Source organism: Trachurus trachurus (assembly GCF_905171665.1).
Source record: "Trachurus trachurus genome assembly, chromosome: 14".
NCBI classification, from domain to species: domain Eukaryota; kingdom Metazoa; phylum Chordata; class Actinopteri; order Carangiformes; family Carangidae; genus Trachurus; species Trachurus trachurus.
The window spans coordinates 24,999,769-25,013,253 of NC_139903.1; the positions used below are offsets into that span (position 1 = coordinate 24,999,769).

The 13,485-nt window shown below is 38.4% G+C and overlaps 1 protein-coding gene across 2 annotated transcripts in view; it reads right to left on the minus strand.

Moving 5' to 3' along the window:
• Positions 1 to 973: 973 nt before the first annotated feature.
• Positions 974 to 13,485, minus strand: part of b3glctb (beta 3-glucosyltransferase b) — a 28,547-nt gene continuing 16,035 nt past the window's right edge. For both annotated transcript variants that reach the window (XM_083987433.1, XM_083987432.1), the window contains 6 exons: positions 12,171 to 12,240; positions 10,848 to 10,961; positions 7,570 to 7,669; positions 6,153 to 6,272; positions 5,392 to 5,536; positions 974 to 2,166 (listed from right to left, as the gene is read on the minus strand). In XM_083987433.1, coding sequence (XP_083843559.1) covers positions 2,032 to 2,166; positions 5,392 to 5,536; positions 6,153 to 6,272; positions 7,570 to 7,669; positions 10,848 to 10,961; positions 12,171 to 12,240 — 684 coding nt within the window. In that variant the 3' untranslated portion in view covers positions 974 to 2,031. The remainder of the gene's footprint in view (positions 2,167 to 5,391; positions 5,537 to 6,152; positions 6,273 to 7,569; positions 7,670 to 10,847; positions 10,962 to 12,170; positions 12,241 to 13,485) is intronic.

A 13,485-nucleotide genomic window follows, 5' to 3' on the forward strand; every position in this document is an offset into this window, starting at 1 on the left:
CATAGCAATATGTTACTCCGAGTTAGCTAATGTTCATACTAGTAAAAATGAAAACAGACATGTAATATTTGTAAATCAAGTTACTTACGCGTGAAAGAGAAGACAGTCTGAGTGAAGCTGGAGCTTTTCAGTGCAGGGCTGGAGAGAAACTGTAGCTAGGACACTGATGGAGCCGCTGAAAACGGTTCAAACTTCATGGATATTTGGACTCCAGTCCTCTCTGGCCTCATCCTTTTCTTCATCTGACGCATTTTATGCGACTTCAGTTTTTATGCCGCGTAAAGTATTTTGTTGTTAGAGAGACGTATGTAAGGTGCATTCACCTGAACACTGTCCACCAGCCATGTATGTTAATCAAGCTTCTCGAGCTCACCACCTGTTGCGTTCACGGAGGAAATTACCCAAAGTTCATAGCATTGTGACATTACGCAGTTACCGTGGTTACCAAGGGTCGTCCGGAAGCCGGAAGCCCGCAAAACGGTAAAATAAAACACCGTAGTAGTTTTTTTTTTTTTGGTTGATAAATACCATAGATATATACACATAAATACCTTTCAGAAATGTTACCCAACTGTCATAATATTTAATATACACATTGAATACATGTTTGACTGCTATTAAAGGTAAAACCATAGACTGTATAAAAAAAAAAAAAACTGAAAAATAAGTAGGCCTAATTGCCAAAAAAAAAGAAGAAGAAAAGAAAACAGATTAGACTAGATGGCACGATCTCTTTTGATAAGCGGACAGTCGGACACCGATTATAATATAATCATAAACTGTGTCTTATAATTGTTGTTCGTTGCATCGTGACATTAAACACATCAAATTGAGCATATTTTTGTATTTTGTGGTCAACACGTATGTTAAATAATATTAACACATTTTCCTGCTAGAAAATGGAGAGAAAAGACATAATTTTGTGTTTCCTTAACATAAAACAGACAAAAACACATATAAAAGCTTTATTGTCAAAAACAGCTTTCAAGTGGCATTTTTTATGCTGACTAAAAAGATCAGATGCACAAGACATGCACACAGTTTCGCCATTCACAGATCAAAAATAAATGAATAAACAGTTTTAAAAATGTCATTACAAACTAATTCACAGAGTAGTATTTCATGTGGTAAACATATAGCACCTAGTGCCACCTAAAAGCAGAATTTTGTTTCACAAATAACAAAAAAAAAGGAAGAAAGAAAGAAAACAAAGAATGTAAACAGTCAGTTTGACATTTTTGGGAAATACATGAACATGACTTGCAGAAGTTTCCACTCAAAAGGAACTCAAAATAAACACTGGGAATGTCTTATCAATACACAACACTGATCATTCACATTTTCCACTCTCCTCACTTTAACAATATGATCATCATCATGATCATCAACATAATCTTTCTTAAATAAATTAAACATCTTGGTACATCACATTGTTAAAATTTTGTTTGGGAATAAAGTGACAGCAGTGACACTCAATACCTTCACCTTCACAAAAGAAGCAGCTGAACTTTTAGATACAGTTTTAAACACCAATGTCAACAGGAGGGTTGCCAACTTACCACATAGAAATTTGAAGTCAACACATCTTTATTAGAGGTTAGGATTTTTAGCATCTAATTGCACTAACAGTTTTTGTAAATGTACGGTTTAATTAAAGCAGAATTAATTATGTTGTCACATATTTTCAAAACAAGCTCATACACATCCCAGCAGAAGCAAAGAAACATTAGCATCCACTCTGCCTGGCTTTTAAACCAAGATGATGGGCTCAATTATGAGTCTCAAAAGTCTGTGGAGAGTCACACTTTGGAGATAATCTGCAGAATCTGCAGCCTATTACATGGTCGTTAAAAAAAATTGATTAATGCAGATATTAAGTTTTGTAAGAATTATGTTTCAGGGCATGTTTGCCAGCTCTCTTTGGATATTTTAGCCATCATAGTGTTTACTGACCTTGGGATTTTCCCTGTTGTGCAAATAAAGATTCAAAGTTTGTCAACTACAATTAGTTATGCATTCTGCATAATGTGTCTAGAGTTCATCTCGTGGCTGTGGGTCCTGCAGCCAGTGTCTGTAGACAGCAATGGGGTCTATGTTCCAGTGTTTGTGGAAGGAGATGGCCTGCTGCAAGGAGATCAGTGCCTCGGAGTAGTCATCCGGTCGGGCCTGAAATATCAAAAACAAGGGCTTTGTCTGTGTGTGTGTGTTTGCCCATCAACGTGCTTAATGAATCATGTTTCACTTATTCAGGGGGATTCCCTCAGCTGCAGACAATTTGACTGTTGCCTCAGGGTAGCTCAATTCAATAATCTGTTGTTACAGCCTCCATAGCCCAGGGAACAGTCTTTCTCTTATCACCTACATTTAGAAAAGGATATCATGCGGAGAGTGTCATGCAGAGCATTATCTGATAATGAATAAAGGTCGGTGTCTTAAATCTGACTCCCATCAACACTTGGGAGCGGTTTCTTAGCGGCCTTGGTTCGCACGTCCTCCCTCAGCAAATGACGTGACGAATGATTTAGGGGAGAGCAGGAGAAGCAAAGACAGAAAGAATAAGATCGTTCATCCTGCCAAACAAACTTGTTATAACTGTGATCCTGCCTGTACTCATCAGTCCATCAGATACTTAGCTGTCTTTCAAGTGCACTAATAAATCCTTCAACAGTTCATGCAACAACTTAACGAAGTTCAGGCAACCAGTAAAATGTTCGAGTGATATTTGTCTGGAAATGAAGACTGAGGGCAGACTGGGCCATGGATGAGTTAGGTGACAGGTTCCCACTATCCAGCCCCCTGGCGATGTGTGCAGAGGCCCCAGCAGGAGGCTTTCAATACATGTTGGTAAATTGGCCCATTGCCATAATCCCTATAGTCATAGCAGTAGGTTCGTTACCTTTATTTGTTGGTGCAAGCTATTTTTAGAACGGCGGAGCAGAGCCGTGAGCTGCTCAGAGCTACGCTACGGAGGCTCATGGGATTTCTTGGTTTCCCTCATCAAACTCATCAAATACACAATCCAACAACTCCAAAACGCTCTGGTGGACAAGTTGTGACCTGCACATTCACCACGCTATGAGATAATAACAGAACATTATGAGACAGAGTTGTTTACGAGGTAAATTCATGCAAAACAGCTGATGCCCGTTCCTGTCAGGGGCAGGTTTTTCTGCAAGCAGTCTCTGCATTTGCCTGGAAACAAAACAGAACTAGAATGTGACCGACAAAAATGTGTGTATACAGAGTACAGAAGAGGTGATAGTACGCAACCCTGAGGGGCGCCGATGTTCAATTGCAGATGGCCAATTTGCCAAAATGTTGAACTATCCCTTTAAAGAAAAGCAGAAGACGTTAGAGCAGTGGACAGTTCTGCTCTTGAGCAGAACTACCAGAGCCAACCTGAATGCATCTGGAAATGTTGCCAAAGCCAGTGAAGCATTTATTACACCTGCCTGCTGGGGCGAGGAATAAGGTCAGAGCCAGTCACATGTTTTGACACATACTCAGTGAGAGAGGTGGACGTGATTGAGAGGGAGGATGTGTCTTTAACATGGGATAGACACGTCGTAGGAGGGTGAGTGAGTAAAGTTTTGAAGTGTGACAATAGTCTCTGTCGTGTCTGTGCTGCCGATGTTGTCGTTATAAAACACCCTTTTGGCAGCACTGACGTTGGATGAAAAGGCAGAAAGGAGTGACTGATAGCCGCTAGGGTGAGTGGGAGTCACTGGCATTCATTCTGCTTCAGTGGAAAACCACCCACAGCCTTACGTAGATCACTGAAAACCTCACTTTCAATTCTAGTCTCTGAGCTCGAGCTAGATCAACTTTTTCCCCTGATGACTTTTGTGATTAGTGTAGTTTTTCCTTTTGATCTTATCGTACTATAAACTCTCGGTCACTTCAGGTCATTTCCTGACCCCTGCCTTTGTCTTACTGATGTCGCTCAGACAGAGAGTTGAATCCATTTCCATTTGTCTGTTTCAGATATCCTTCTGCCCTGAGTTAGCTTCATGGAAAAAGGAGATCAATATTATCTGTAAAGAGGCCTGCCAGAGTGGTCCTCTATGTTACAAAGGTTTTTGACTCATCTCAAATGTATTGGTTCTAGAAAGGTATTGGTGCAGTAAATCCATTGTATTAAGCCGCTATACTGATATACTACTCCCAATACACAGGCTGAAGTGAAGATCCTTAAGATGTGATCAGCGTCACAAACTGATTGTTGAGAAGAGCTCTTTTCATTTTCCAATAATTACACGAGTCTTTCCCTCTGTCATTGACTTTAGTGGCACTTTGCTTTAAGGGTCTATAATTTTCTACTTTAATAATAGTTGTCATCTTGCTGGAGATCCTGTGGCGAGAGCAAGGCAACACATTTTCATGTGTTTTGGAACTGCCCGGTCATTTCAAAAATATTGGGAAGAAATTAAATTGAACATGGAGAAAATCATGAAAATAGTGATCCCATCAGGGTTTGAGATCTTATGTCTGGGGCTAAGGCCGGACACTGTGAAGGGACCTGAAAACAAATATATGTATAATATCTTACTATTAGCGAGTAAGAAAGCACTCACAAGGAAATGGTTAGAAAAATACTCTCCTACAGTTGAGAATTTATTCAAAGTGGTTAAGGTTATTTTCATAATGGAGAAGCTAACGTTCATTCTTAAACTTGAACAAGACAAGTTTGAAAGTTACTGGACAATCTGGACAAACTATCTAGCAACTTATAGGAAAAATGCAGGTTAAAGTGATAGCACTGTGATAGAGAGTGTAGGTGCTTTTGTAACAATGTGATTTTTTTTCTTCTCTCTCTTTCTTATCTTTTCTTTTTTAATCTGTTTTTCTTTCTTTATACGTATGCTTTGATGATAAGACAAAATGTAGAGCAACATGTATCAGCTGTTTTTTCTTCAAATTAAAAGTTTAATAACAAAAATAAATAAAGGAGCTATCTCAAGAGACCTGTGTAATTTGGTACTTATGAAGAAATTAGAGATGAGGTTATTAGGACAAGAGTGAGAAGCTGTGTTGAGTTTATAATCGCTGAATATTTCCAGAAGACTGTGTAATTATTCAGTCATTTATTGGGAACTTTATCCTTCACATGCTAAATTATATGTTGAGCTACATCTGCCTCTGGATGAACTCCACATTTCTTCATCCTCAGTGGAACAGCTGTGCCTTGACTGACAGATTCTCTCCAGGCCACATAATCAGTGACCTGGAAGTGTGCCGAATCAAAAAAGTGTTATTTTTTGTTTATGTTTTGTCCAAAGTCAAGAAGTCACTTTCATGAAAAATTAAAGGACTTTTGAAGTGAACATGGTCATGAATCCACTTCTTAATGAGAATATCTGAACATTTAAGTGCTGGTGTGTTGCTCTGTACCTGGTGAAACAGTGGGCTGTGTGTGATGGGGACGCCCAGGGAAGTGAGGCACCTGCCCAGCACCATGTCATCAGGAGCATCATCACTGTAGCACCGACAGCCACTGGACACCAGCTTCGACACCGCCACCCTACTCAGCACCATCCTAAACACACATGCACACAAAACAAAGAGTTTTCAATAAGACATTGAGAAAAAATGTATCTGATACAGGATTTATTTACCAGAGTGTGGTTAACTGACCTGAGGTCATATCTGCTTTTGTTTACTTATATACGTAACTACTAATAGAGTGACTGTAAAAGCTTTTATTGTTTTGGATTTTGAAGAAGTAATTTTGCTTGATTTTTGATTCCAACTGCTTGTTTTTTTTCTACTTTCAAACCAAGGACATGTTTTATTTATTGTATTCTCACCATTTAAACGTGTCAAGAAGAGCTGTTCAATTTCGATTTTCTTTTTTTTTTCACTTTAATTTTTATTGAGAATTTTTCCTTTACAAAAGGTGCAACAACTCAATTAATACAATACAAAAACAAATAAAAAACACATGGGAGTCACTTTCAAAGCAAGCTGTCCATATTCCATTTTCTTTTACTCAATCAAGTTTTTTTCTTTTGTCGTTGTTCAGTCATAAATATTGTCCATCTCATCCATTTCTCTTTGAACTAAGCTTCCTCAAAAATGTATTTTTAAGTCCAATTAATTGTCTGAACATCTATTCAACATTAAAAATATTAAATGACACCATGAAGCCTCACCCTCCTCCTCCAGTGGTGTAGCTGTAGCCGTTCTGAACCAGGTTGTAGCCGTATCTCTCTCCGAGGCTCACTGCTTCCTTGGGGTCATAACATCGCAGCAGTCGCCGCAGCCTGGGTAAACTGCAGATGGACAGGGAGACATGGAGACATACAAAACAAAGTCCTAGCTGCTTTATGTTAGATATTACAGGAGTTCACTGAATTTTTAAGAGTTTATATGCAACACGGTGAACTGTTAAGCTCTGCACAGTCCACACTCGCAGGCAGAGTACAGCTTTTCTCAGGAGTGTGTGGGTGTGTGTATACGATGAACTCTCTCTGACCCTCCTGTCAGTCAGTCTGAATAGTTCTGAAGAAATCAGTTCAATTTATGATGGTTTCAATTAATCAGTGCAAATCTTCTGTGTAAGTTTCAGTGTCAACGTTAATGTGGGCAACAGCAAACAGTTCTGACAGTGGTTGGGATGGAGAGCAGTTTACCATTCACTATGATGTGTGTAGTGATGTCATGATTATAAATGTTCTTGGTGGATTATTGTCAGAGAAATAATCACGGTATTACAATTATCACAATTATTATACATTAATTAATTAACAGAAGTTAATATTCAAGTCATTAATTGAAATCTATTAATAGTTTGTTTGTTTTTTTATTACAAATGAAACGCTAACATTTAAATTCCTACCAATTCAATGTTAGATTCGGAAAATTAACATAATTTAAACCAGTATCTGTGCATTTACCTTTACTTTGGTGCGTATTTGCCTATATGGTTCCGACATAATCTTTTTTGGAAAGTGACGGTATTCAGGACTCATGACGATTCATTCATTGTGGCATTTAATATCGCGGTTAATTGCGAAAACAAGTTATCGTGACATCCCTAGATGTGTGCATAAAAGAGCAGCAGTGTTGAGACAGCAGTCAGCAGTACAGACACTTTTGAATATAAACTTCCCCACTTCAATCATTTTTTTAATGCTGAAATAATTTCTAATGAAATGATGAACAAAGTGCCAGTGGAAGTGTAAACAGAGAGATAGAGAGAGAAGCTGTGGGAGCTCGGTACAGCACATCCCCTGTGAGTACTAGTCACTTTCATCAAGTTTCCCGCCCAATCTATTTCACCTGGATGAGCGGATTTCTCTTTGGTGCCACCGCTGCATAATCACCCTAACAGCTCCATGAGCCTGAACACAGCTGTAATTAGTCTGCAAGCAGAAACACCTCTGTGGGCGTGTGCGCTGTCTTTAAATAACTCACATCATTAAAGGAGATATAACACAGGGGAAATTCAGCTGCATCATCAATCAAAAGTGCGCTGTGACAGAATACTTTTGTTAAAGCTTCCAATTATTCTATTTATCCTCGAGGAGAAATGTGTGAAAGAAAACCTCTCCTGCCTGGTCCAGGTACCTGATGAGTGTATCATCGTCCACAATGAGGAGCCAATCAGCCGTCGGCACAGCGTCACTCAGGAACCGGCTCAAGATGGCAAATGTTTTCCCACAATGCCCTGCGGGGATACAAGGTAAAAGACGACAAGATGAAGCAGAGGTCACTGATTCTGGTGCCGGAGGTTTGTGAATCATCACTACATACAGTCACTTCCCGCTTTCTCCAGACATATACTGTACATTTGAATATTTTATACTTTATTTTCACTCTCTACACTTGTTATTGATTACTTTGTTTTCTATCTCCTCATTTTTGCCTATATAACATTGATTATGCACTTTATCTTCTTTTTCAAAGATTTTTTGTTAGCCTTAGAAATCTGTATTGTTTGTATTTATTGAAAGAGGTGGAACTCTTGTACAAGCCCATTTGGGCTTCGTTCCCTCCTTGCACCAAATAAAAAATCAAATCAAATCAAATGCCAGAGAAACAAAAACATCAAATTAGGGGAAGAAAATGTGTGTGTGCATAGCAAAACAACATTTCAAAAAATGAAAACATCTCCGTATCATTCATACCAACACACCTGATCCAGATATCACATGACCTTCACTGGGCGGTCATGTGTGAGTGTAAACTAGAAGCAGATTGTTTACTGTGCAGCTATTGTTTAGTTGTATGAAACACTATGAATAAGGACCAGTAATGGCAGTTGTAATGACAACTGTCAGAACTTAACTGCACAACAGCTGCTGGCACAGAAAACAACATTAGGATTTCATTTATCACTGGTAGATGAGAGTGAAAAACATCAGGGAGTGAATCCCACAACATCATTTCCAAAGGTTTCTGCTTCCTCCTGTGCTGAATTTTAAACTAAATCTTATTAGTGAGGATATCACTTGTGTGCGTGTTTGTGTTTGACACAAAGTTAATTTGTGGTCATACTGAAAAAGTTTCCACACAATACAAGTCCTTGAGTCATAAAAGGCCGGTGAAGAGCTGTTTACACACAAAAGACGGTTTGAAAATATAAAGACATCAAGAGGAGGGGGTGGAGAGGAAGAAAAGAACAGAAATATTGTGGGGGATGAATGAAAAGGGAAGAGTTATTCAAAGCGTAGTCACGGACAGAAACACCTGTCCTTTAATACCATATAATTCAACAGCAGCACAAACTGCAGCCTCCACAGTGACCCTAAAGCAGAAACAACACCTGCCTGGAAGAGTTGAACAAAAACAGGATGTTATAGTGTCATGAAGGGAGGAGATGTGTAAGGCTCGGTTCGTTTTAGCCAGGTGCAACTTGTTTAATTCCAACAAAGTGTGGGTTTTGAAAAAGACTAAGAATAAGAATTACTTTATTTTCCCCGAAGGCAAATTCTTTTGTCTAGAATAAAAGGAGGAACAGGAACATTGTTTTTGCTTTTATTCTCCCGAGCACAAGATTAATGTGGTGCTTCAGTAGGATGGAAACAGGAAATGAGAAGGGGACTTCACTAATAGGAAAAAGTGAGAAAATGAACAGCAGCACGGGTTAGGAAGACATCAAACAGTGCTGGGAAATTCAGAGAGATTGAACAACAAGGTAGAGGACGGAGAACAGGACAGGCAGCGGAAATCTTCCATCAGCCCTATGAACGAGAGCAGAGAGGGAAATAGAAAATGAAAGAGATGGAGGTGTCATTGACACCGTTCCCTGCTGTGTGAAAGGACTCCAAAGTACATGAGAGGGAGTGACAGGAGTAAATCTGTGCTGCAATCAGAGGCTTCTCAGGCGAGAACACACCTACCACAGGTATATGTCCAGCTTCTCCTGTCACCTAGCCACCTCTCTCTCTGGCTTTGTGATTGCTGCGCTCTGCTAACAGGTAGAGATCAGCCCATACATCCATTCATCCATCTGTGCTGCGCTCAGAGGACAGGAGGTCAGCGTGTGTGAGTCGGCAGCGTTACGCCTCAGTGCTGAACAGTGTTTCCATTTAAAAATGATCTCCCAGCGAAGGGAGAGCTGACGGTGTGGTGACTGACCGACCACTTGAACCGCACTGTCCACTTGACCGTCACCGACCTGCAAACGATGTGGTGTTTGTACGGCCTTGCTGTTGACTGTGACAGACAGAGTGACGCTGCTGATGTCATGATGCTAACATGTTCTCAGTCAAAGTGTAAATAGTTCATTCACGTCATAAAATAATAAACAGGGACAAAATCACAAGTTTCTGATCGGTCGACCTCTGACAACCAGGAAGCTCAGATAGATAGATAGATAGATAGATAGATAGATAGATAGATAGATAGATAGATAGATAGATAGATAGATAGATAGATAGATAGATAGATAGATAGATAGATAGATAGATAGATAGATAGATAGATAGATAGATAGATAGATAGATAGATAGATAGATAGATAGATAGATAGATAGATAGATAGATAGATAGATAGATTTCACATTGGTCCCATTGGTTGATATTTCTGACCCTAGTACTAAATGAAATGAGGCTGATATGATTTATATCTGTTTTCCAAGGAATTTCATCATAAATCAAACTATTGTTTATATAGTCTTTGTTATTTGTTTCTGTTAAAATCATGAATATCAGCTCTGCCACATTATCCGATTTTTTTTTTTAATCCTAAATATCAAAGTTGGCACCAACCTTAAGAATTTTGTGTTTGTTTGTCTGTTGCATCAGTCTGATACAATGTCTCCTTGACCTTTTCAAACAGGATGTAATGATGAGTAGCAGAGTAGCTGCCGCCTGTAATAAATCTCAGTGTGAAGCGATAAACTGAGTCTAGTGGTTTGAAGCAGAGACAGAGACGTGTGTAAAGATGATGTTGCTGTATTCTAGGATGAACATAATGACCGCCTCAATAATCTGTTGCCTGCTAGAGTCGGTAATGTTGCTTATGTTTCTGTACAAATATCCAATTTTTATATTGTAACTTACTAATGAGTGAGTTGATGTGGAGTTTAAAGGTCATTTTTTGGTCCTATTACATGTCAAGATAATTATATTCTGAGATCTTCTCAATACTGTGTCCAGCTAGTGTTTTTCTATGTAAACCATGATCAGTCATATCTCCGGCTCTATGGAACAATGTGTATTGACCTCGTTTGAGTTCAGGAGAAATCCTAAATCACTCAGTGTCTTGGTCACTGGCTAAACTAGGGTCAATTGAGTTTCTACACCAGAGATGTAAAGGTGTATTCTGGAAATAATGTGTTGACAATGTATACATACATATATGCTCTCTATCATACGCCCAGCAGTGATCATCAGCTCACCTCTCTCGGTGTTGGGAACTCCCAGATTGATTGTAGGTATGGAGGCATCGCTGACATCACTGTAGTACTCCAGATACCCGGCGTCTTTCTCCCAGGTCGCCTTCACCACCGGTACTGTGAGGAGCAAAACGAGGAGCGATGATTAAAAACATAATTAAAAATGCACCCACGTACGTCCCAAACTGAATAGAGGAGTGTTATTAAATAAAGGAAAATGTCAACTGCCTGTGCCTACAGGGAGAAAACAATTACACTGTCTCTGAGCAGCAGTTAACTATATGATCTACATTAAAATCACAAACTAATAGCTGACAGTCATAATAACATGATCGCATCCATCTTAATGTGAAACCAAACCTGAATTTATTTATTTATTTATTCCACAACAGAATTAATTGATCTAATAGAGAACACCTAAGATAATTATTACATTCTAATCAAGTAAAATTAAAGTGATAGAAAAAATAATTATTTTTTAGTAGCTATGTTAGTATTTTGTTTATAGCTGTGAGGCAGTCAGTCTATAACTCACTGACCTTAAAAACAGCCGTCGGTGTTTTGGATAATTACACACACTGCTGTAATTTCAGCAGACAGTCCAGATGAGGCTGTGAATTTAAACTAGTAGTTTTCACCCGACAGGTTAACGGGGGCTGAGTGACCAGACTGTTAAGCAAGTAAACAAAACAGCAGGGATAATTAACAGGCCTCGGTAGAATTTTTTTGCAACTACATTTGCATTTAATTTTCACTTATTCTGTGAGAATAGATGCATACGAAGCCAAAGAGTTTGTTCCAGAAGCTAGAAGGAACATCAGCAGCAGCTTGAACAGACCCTAACACTCAAACAGGAAGTCAGCAGCTGACTTCACATTTGGACTAAGCGCCTAATTCGTCAAAAACGTTCTATTTCACTTTGCGGTACCTGAAAGATGGATATAATCTGATAATATTATATCTAATATTCACTCTTTGAAGGCAGGATGATAATAAAGTATTTGTGTACATTCTCCACAACATATATTTGACAGAAACATATGTTGCCTCTCTGACTGGACATAAAAACAGAACAATAATTAAGGCTGTCAATATAAATATATACATTGTAAATAATGAATATAATGCCAAAAATTCAAATGAAAGATGAATGTGTTGTGGGACAGAGAGACTTAAACACTTGACTGTATCTTCAGGTGTTTTTGCATTATTTGCTTGTCTTTTTACTTAAGTAAATGATATTAATCCTTCAAACGATGCAGAAAGAAGTTACATTTCTAATGAATAAAACTGTGTTTAAACCGATAGGAAATATCAAACACGCACCTCGGTCTGAGTGGAATTTCTGACAGGTTTTCACAGCAACAAATACGTCGTTCTTTGAGACTGGATGTCCCTAAAAATAGAAATAAACAAAACAATTGTCCAATAATCAAAAATATGATCAATGAAAGTAATAAGATGGTAAAAAATAAAAAAAAAATAAAAGTTTACAGGTGCACACACACAAACAGTGTGAGGTGCAGCATACAGAGAGTAATGGAGTTAAAATTGAGTCAGGATGGGGAATCAGGTACACTCAGTTCTGACAGTATTATCATGTGGGTGCAGGAAAAGAGAAACTGTTCACAGCACGGTGTTAGTGTGCCACTTCAATCCTCTGGCCAGACATATCAATACTTCCCTCTGCACTGAATTCATCTCAGGTGTCGCTTCGTATTCCAGAGAATGACCGACAGTAATCAGCAGCTTATTAGTTCTTTATAGCTGTCACTTTTGGTCTGCTACGACAGCAGGATATTCAGTGGAAACACCACACAGCTGAGCATGATGGATGACTTTCATTCCTCTGTGTTAATAAGAACCAGATTTTTTTTATATTTCTTTGTGTGTGACTCTTTGTTCCTTGGCTTGTTAGTTTGGACCTTTGCTGCGCCAGTCTCCAGCTTTACTCCACAGCAATAAAACATACCAGACACAGAAATTATTTTTAATATATAAACAGAGTCAACAGTAAAAAATATGGACTCCTCTGCAGCTACTCTATTATGGCATATATCAAATTTTAATTAATTGCTATTCAGATTTTCATACTCACATGATGATAAAAAATGAAATACAGTGTTCCATTTCCATTTGTTAACTGACTCCATAACTAGTTAACTTCCTAAGCTGTAGAGTTCAGGTCCATAAATCAGCCATTCAGGATATTTATGACTACTGAGCATTTCTGCAGGGGATCCAGAGATCGTCAAGGTCTGAAGTTTATCAGGAGTGTGAATAAACTGGTTGCTTTTAACAATTTCTTTTATTTGTTTATGAATTATATATATGTTTATATATTGAACAAGAAAATGATTAAAACTCTTCCAAAACTGTCAAATCTTGATTGAAAATGAGCAGAAAGAGGAATAATCTTAATAATCTCTTTCACAAACCATCAATTAACAAGGCAATGTCAGGCAATGTCAATAAAATTAAAGTTAAATAGCTGCAGGCCGACACAGCTGCTCTCAACTCTCTGAGTACCAAGGTTACAATCCATTTTATACCAAAATGATTAACATTTCGTTATCAAACCAAGTTAAACTTAATTAACCATTTAATTGTAGCTACAATTAATGAAGACAAATTATGATGG